The sequence below is a fragment of the Sus scrofa genome, chromosome 18 (genome assembly GCF_000003025.6).
Source record: "Sus scrofa isolate TJ Tabasco breed Duroc chromosome 18, Sscrofa11.1, whole genome shotgun sequence".
NCBI lineage: Eukaryota > Metazoa > Chordata > Mammalia > Artiodactyla > Suidae > Sus > Sus scrofa.
Genome location: NC_010460.4, coordinates 31,587,501 through 31,595,000, shown reverse-complemented (window position 1 = coordinate 31,595,000; position 7,500 = coordinate 31,587,501). Strand labels below are relative to the sequence as shown.

The 7,500-nt window shown below is 32.3% G+C and overlaps 1 protein-coding gene across 16 annotated transcripts in view; it reads left to right on the top strand.

The window, feature by feature from the left end:
• FOXP2 (forkhead box P2) overlaps window positions 1-7,500 on the top strand; it is a 555,422-nt gene that overhangs the window by 295,523 nt on the left and 252,399 nt on the right. For 13 of the 16 annotated variants that reach the window (XM_021078421.1, XM_021078435.1, XM_021078432.1 and 10 more), the window contains one exon: window positions 5,619-5,796. In XM_021078421.1, coding sequence (XP_020934080.1) covers window positions 5,629-5,796 — 168 coding nt within the window. In that variant the 5' untranslated portion in view covers window positions 5,619-5,628. 16 annotated transcript variants of the gene reach the window in all.

Below are 7,500 nucleotides of genomic sequence, written 5' to 3'. Positions count from 1 at the left end.
TAAATGGAAATAATTAGTTCATCAGACTCACAAGAATTATCAAATTCCTTCCAATTATACTTGTGTGTAGGAATTATTGACCTACAAAGATGCAGAAGCATAATGTTGCAGTAAAATACATCTGTGTAGCTACCATTCTTTGAGATTTGCTGTTGTACTATATTTAAATGAAAGAGCATAGAGATTAAACGCTTAATTTTAGTATTTTATATTATTTTCATAATGAAATTTTTGGTTTTTGTTGCTTGTGCTTTAAATCTTAGTCTAATTATAATCCTAGAGCAAAGCATAACATACTGAGTTGCTGAATTAATTAATAGCTGATTGAAGTGAAAGATAAGATTTTTATTTGTTCTGCTCTTATGTTTCTTAGGTGTTTGTCATTCTTGAAGATCTAACAGTACTTTGTTTGCTAAAGGTAGTCATGATCATTATTTTTTAAAAACACCGTATTGAAATATCCTACAACTCTGAGTGTTTGGAATAGTAACATTTTGAATGAAAATTTGAATTCTTACTAATTAAAGGGTTTTTTCCCCTCCGAGAAGGTGACCTTAATTTGTGAATAGTATTTTAGGCATGTGGTTAAAACAAGTGAAAAGCAGTGGCAAATACTTTATACACAACTTAATTTTCATTTACTTAATATCATATTGCTTATTATAATACATAGTATCACTCGCTCTAACAATAGATATCCTTCTCCAAATCATGTTTTAAAAGACATCCTATTTCAGTTTTTAAAAACTAAGACTATTCACGTGATTGTTCCTTTTTTGTCTTACACATTCAGCTATGTCCTTCATATTTGGCATTTTGATTTATTAGGCAATCTTAGCATTAAAGACTTTTAGCAAAGCAGTACTAGATTTCAGATGCACTGTGCATGGTGTCCATGATGAATTAATTCCACCAGAGCACAGAAGTTATCATTATTTAAATGCTAGTTTCCTTCAGAAGTTTTATATCACAGTCAAGTTTTTAAAATCAGAATTTAGCTCTCATTTTGAGGTAAATGTATGTGATTTCTTGTTATATATGTAGATTTTCTTTATACTTAACCCTTTCTTGTGTGAATCTGTGTGAAAACATTGAATAATATTTCATAATAAAGACCTAGGATGATTAAGTGAAGAATTATTTAAGAATATATGATTACTTTTTAATCTTATAGTATACTTTTCTTTAATTGTCATATTCACAATCCTTTGGATTAAATGTATTTCTTTGATTGAATAAATTAGACATTGAAAGAAACCAGATACAGGACATAAAATGTCTTTTAATGTCACTGTAAATAATTTTGTTTAAGAGAAGTTCACAGAAATAAATAGTTAAAAACTTTTTATATGTACTGTTATTTATTTTTAGTTTTTTAGGAAGTCAATTTTTTTCATCCATTTGTTTTGATTACATGGGTGCCTAAGAAATGAGGTTAATAATAAGGCACCACGATTATAAAATGGAGTGTCCATTTATGTAGATAGGTGATAATGAGGGAGGGGAGAAGAAGTTATTTTAGCCCATCCTTGATGTGTATAGTTAGATGTGTCTGTCATCTATATATCCATACACACACACACACACACACACACATACGTATACATAAAAGGGGGCAAGGAGTGGAAGAAAGGAAGGAGAAAGGTAGGGCAGATGAGAGAAAGAGGGAAAGAGAAAAGGTGGAAGAGAATACCAGAGAAAAGAGGTTGAGCGAGCAGCGAGGACCAGTAGTGTCCCTGGTGGTGGTTTAGATAACATAGCCAACTGTACTTGCTCAGGTCAAGTTTCAAACTTTTGGACATCATAGTGAATATGGGAGAGGATATGAGCAGGTTTCTGTTATCGCCCTGGCAAGTGTCTATCTCACATGGTACCGTTTTATGCCAATGGAACCTATAACTCTAAGAGGAAAAAATAAATCCAACAAGTCTAGCATTCAGTACTACCCTATCATAAAGTAAGGAGGTCTAATTGAGCTATGTCTTTATATCCTGCTATTTGTACAAATAAAAGACTACATCTTGATGCAAAATAAACACAAAAGCACTGTTGTGACTATAACAGGGAGTCATATACTAATTTATATAATAAGTGGTTGTGCACGCTTTATTCAAGATTATGGCTGCAAGAAATGGCATGAATTGCTGGGTGTGTTTAATGCTGGATTATAGCAATTTGAAACATGTCAAACACATGGCTAATGCCTCATGCTTCACTCATTCTTGCGTAAACCTGCATAGCCACCATCCATTATACCCTTGGTAACAACACAATTCTGCAAGTAAATATTGTTACACTAAGTAACCTTTCAATTCAAGTTGTTTAGGAAGAGAAAATGCAATCTTGTGCAGTCAGTTCCAGTGTCAGTTTAATGTTTCAAAAGGGAAGTGGTGTAGAGAATAAGTATCTGTACAGTGACTTGCTTAAAAAAAAAATAAAAGGAGAAAGGGAAAGGAAGGAAAGGAAAACTTAATGCAGGGGAGAAGAGAAGTGGTGTATCATTTGAGTGCAGGATCAGAAGAGCTGTTTTCTGATGTGGCCGAATGAAAAGTTGTGCATGATGAAAGATTTAAAGGTTTAACTGACAGTTCAGACAAACATTAAAACAGCGACTCCCAACCTCACCTTTCCCTTTAATGATCTGGAAATTATTTTCACTGATTTTTGTAAAATGTTTGTGATAGGATTGAGAAGAATGAATAATTTAGTTTGATATGTTTGGGATCACAAGCACATCTACTTTGAAAGAATACACTGAATTTGTAATTATTTAAAATATACTTTAAAAGGTAAACAGCACCTCACATTGTGCGGGAAATATTTCCTCTAGTGGAAAATAGGTGTAGAGGTTTCACTGGGAGAAACTTCGTAAATACTGGAAAGCATCTTTATTATCCTTCAAGGTATGTCCTTTATAGTGGACATACGCCAGGTTTTCTTCTTCAGGTGCAATAAACATTGTAATCATCTAATTACACAGCGGCCCTTCTTTTGGCATATTAATCTTGGGTCAGGTGCTCCTGTTTTGTAAAGAAAAAACGTAATATCACTGATATTGTTTTCCCTAAGTATGATTTTTCTAACTCTTAGATGATTGAACTTAAAATGTAAATCACAGTTTATACTCTAGGGTTTTATAAAGTCAAAAATTCCACAAGGGATAATAAAATCCTCTGGTTAATAGGAATTGGAAGTTATATAGGTCTTTCTTCATAACTGTAATAAAGATTTAGACACATGCCTCTCTGTTGGTTATTTTTAATTATTTGATGGCTTTGATTATAACACAGTAATACATGCAGAATTCTTTAATTCATTCAATTGGTCCTGACATTAACTACCCAAAGGTTAGTTTTAAATACTGCACCTGTCAGGTACATTTGAAAATAGTTATTTTAAGTTGTATTCTTTGTGTTGCAGACCCTACCCAGAGAAAATAAGTATTTCAAAAAATTTTGGATGATGAGGTAAAAACAGGCACATACATATACACTGCAGATGTATTGTCAAAAGTAAAATTTAAGTGCAGTATATAAAAGTTATGTCTGTCTGTTTCTACAGTTAGGGAGGACCCAAATTATAATTTTCATATAACTAGTAAAGGCAATCAGACCTTTTCTCTGAATATTTTAAACATTGTGCATGTAAAATTTATGCCTAATTTGAATACTTATTAGCTGCCTAATCTCAGAAAAGAGTATTAGCTTTGTTTTTTTTCTTATAAAATCCATCACTGTGTATCAGTTTTCATTTGTATGATTTTTCTTTGTTAATGTTCAATAAGATGTTTACCAAAGCCTATTTGTTCATAAACACATTTGGCTCAGAAGGTGTTTACTATAGTTAGAGCAATTGCTTCTTTTATGATTGTGGAATTTTCTTCTTGTTGTTGCTTAAAAAAAAAAAGTAAGGACAGCTTCCAGTTGTGTATGTATACACAGTTTTGTTATATTAACTTGCTTTGCTAGCCCAGCTACTGATGATCTTTTATAAATCAGCAAGTATTTTTAAATTGATTTTTTAGCGTTGTAGAAATATGATAATTTAAGTTTTGATGAAGATACCTTTTAAAACTATTAAACTCTAAGCATTCATTTCAGTCGTTATAATATTAGTATGCAGGAAATCTCTGTTGGATATGTATCTGTGTTTGTATGTATCTCTCTGTGTGTCCACGGCCACATTTTCTAGGAATCTGAGGAATAGGATTTGTCTATGACATGAAAAGATTTTAAGCTTATATTTGCTTTATAATCAATGGCCAGAGATTTTTAAATTGACAAAAGTCCTAAAATATGACCAGGTTTAAAACAGTGAAATCATAGAGTGACAAAAAATCAGCTTGAGTGATAAGTTTAATGTCCTTCTTTACTTTAGGCTAAGTCCACTGTCTGCCCAGCAGTACTGTTAAAGTCACAGCACAGCCTGGTTGTTTCTGAAATTCTGTCCGTAGAAGTACAGCAGAGAAGTGCATCTATTAGTTTATGGCGTAAGACTCAGATATCGTTGAGAGCCAAAACTGATCTTCCTAAACCACAGATTCAGGATGTACTGTGAAATTCTGGTTTGTAAGAGCACATTGGTTCTTTATTTACTGCAAGGATTTCCACTGATCTTGGCAGGACATCTCATTGCTATCCTGAAAGTACAGTATATTTATGCAGTGAAAATGATAAAACATTTATTACTGTAGAGAAGGTAATATGCATAATTTATGCTGTTTTTAGCACAATCATTAGTGATATTCTTGATAGATTTTATTTCCAGCTTTCATATCTAATACATGCCTGGAAAATTAATTTTATATCTTTCATTTATTTGCCTATGTTAAAATTGAGTTTTAAGTCATCTTCAAGTGAACAGTTTGATTGCTGCTCATGCATAAGCTTAATTACTTCCCAGGAAGGACAGTATTAAATGTTTTAAATGTCAGAAAAATAAATGAATATGAGCTGTTTGATTAAAAAAATAGGCAATATCTGACGTGTTTGCAGCAGGAGCTTTTTCTTAAAATGCCTCCAAGGCAAAATTTTATTTAGTCACAAAAAAGAAACCCATTATACTATTTATCATTGGTTGATACCATATGATTTGTAACACCCTTACAAAATTTTAATTTTGTATGATTAGCTGTGCATCATTAAACAACAGCCTTGCATAAGATGTGCTGTAAAATTCTGACAGAATCAAGATAGTGAATATTTAAAATAAGGCTGTATAGTCATCCATGGTTGTCAAAGGTAGATAATAGGAAACATAGACCAGAGTGTGCAATCGTGCCTTCATTTAAACTGGTTTTATAGGTAGACTTTAAAATGTGGTTGTTCATAAATGCTATTGACCATGCTATATGCATGGTGTGTTACTTTGGCTGTTAAATGTAACCACACAAAATTGCTTATAGAAACCATAATTTCAGTGATTAGTATCTGGATGAGAGCTGAATTTGTATTGCTTTTCTTGGTAAATGACTATTCAAGCCTTTTTTTTTTTTTTTTTTTTTTTTTTTTTTTTCCCTCCTAAAGATGCTGTCCCTGTAATTGGCAGAGAGGGACATCTTGATAATGGAAGTGTGAAGGTGTAACGTGTGTTAATTGATACTTCTTAATCACTTTTAGGTATTAAGTCATGATGCAGGAATCTGCGACAGAGACAATAAGCAACAGTTCAATGAATCAAAATGGAATGAGCACTCTAAGCAGCCAATTAGATGCTGGCAGCAGAGATGGAAGATCAAGTGGTGACACCAGCTCTGAAGTAAGCACAGTAGAACTGCTGCATCTGCAACAACAGCAGGTAAGTTTTGTTTTCCTCAGTGATTCCTTAAAACAAATAAGCCTGTTTTTTTGAATGTGAAAAATGTATTCATAGCAAAATTGAGCATGTTGTGTTAAGCTAAAGGATGCTGAGAATTTATTATTATTTGGAACCTGATGGAAGGCTGAGTAAAGATAGGATTTTCATATGACTTACGTCATCCCAGCTCCAGAGTGCCCTTCAGGTGTCAGGCTATTAATTAAGTTCACAGGGTGATTTTCGGAAGGTTCTGTAAAGCTTTGTAACAAATATTTTATAGCCTCTAGTTTACTCTCTAACATTGTGCTGCAGGACGCGATACTTCGTTTTCCACCAGAGGGCCACATTACTTGATACTTGCTTATACAATGAATTTCTTCCAGGTCTGTGCTAAGGTGAAAAGCACCACAAGGACTTTTCACAACACAGATGCTTGCCTGTGATAGCTGCAAAGATTAGCTATTAATTAGCTGAAATTTGCTCAGAGATGGTGAGCCATGTAAACACTATAACCATTTATTTATGTTACTTTTCTTGAAAATTCATTTCAAGTTATTTTGCATATGCGTCTTTCACTAACATTAAAGAGCACTTTTTGTTTTCTGCCAGCGTCTCATAAAATACAGTTGTTCTCTTTAAATCTAGAAAAGTAAACAACTGCCCAACATAGGTACACTTTTAAGTACCCGATTATTCTTTTTCTATGACAGATTCATTTTTCCCGATTTCATTTGTCAATGAAATATTCTTTTCAGCCAAAAAATAGCCATTCCATTTTTCACTGATTCAAGTCTGTGGAAACTGTGACAGAGAACAGACAGCTTTCAAAGCAAATGCTTATATTAGGCCAGAATGAGTGTACCTTTTTTGAAAATAAGATTATACTTGTTTTAAATATAGGTTATTCCTTTAAAACTCTGGATGGTATTTACACTAAACATTAAAAGATCATTCAAATGAAAATATAATAAAGTATTATTGAAAATTGTTTCATGTTAAGTGATATATCACTTACATTTTTAAGTTAGTATATGATGAGAAGGAATGCATCTATGAGTTGAAGCAAATGCCCACACTAGAGTAAAATTTAATAGAATCATTATTTTAAATAATAACAGCCTTTAGAAAATTATCTTAGAGTATATATATATACTCTAAGTAATATCTTATGTTTTAGGCATTGTTTTCAAGAATAGTCTTTTAAAAGAGCTAGACACAGCACTTTGAATAGGTCCTGTATTGTTTTGGAATTGTTTCTCTTTTTTATAGATAGCAATTATTAGGAAGATAATTTTTATTTTGTTTTGAAATATTTTGTTTTCTCCATCAAGGGATTTAAATGCCTACCAAAGTTGCAGAATTAGGCTATTTTACAGGTTACTTTAAATAAATGCAGGTTTCAGAATAGCCCTTTTCTCCTTTCAGTATATTTATAGGAAATATCATACCAGTGGAATGCTATAATATTCCTACTGACTCCACTAAGTCAGAGTCCTAAAAATTTATAACCAATTTCTATTTTGTCTGAGAATACATTAAACTGCCTTTGTAAAGGCAAGTGAAAATAACAATTGAATATAAACATTGCAGTTTAGTACTAATAGACAACAGGTTCTGAAAGGAAATGCAAAGTTTTTCTCAAAGCTCTGATTAGATTTTTCTTAAAAAGAAAACAGAGTAAAATCATGCTCTACTTTATATTAT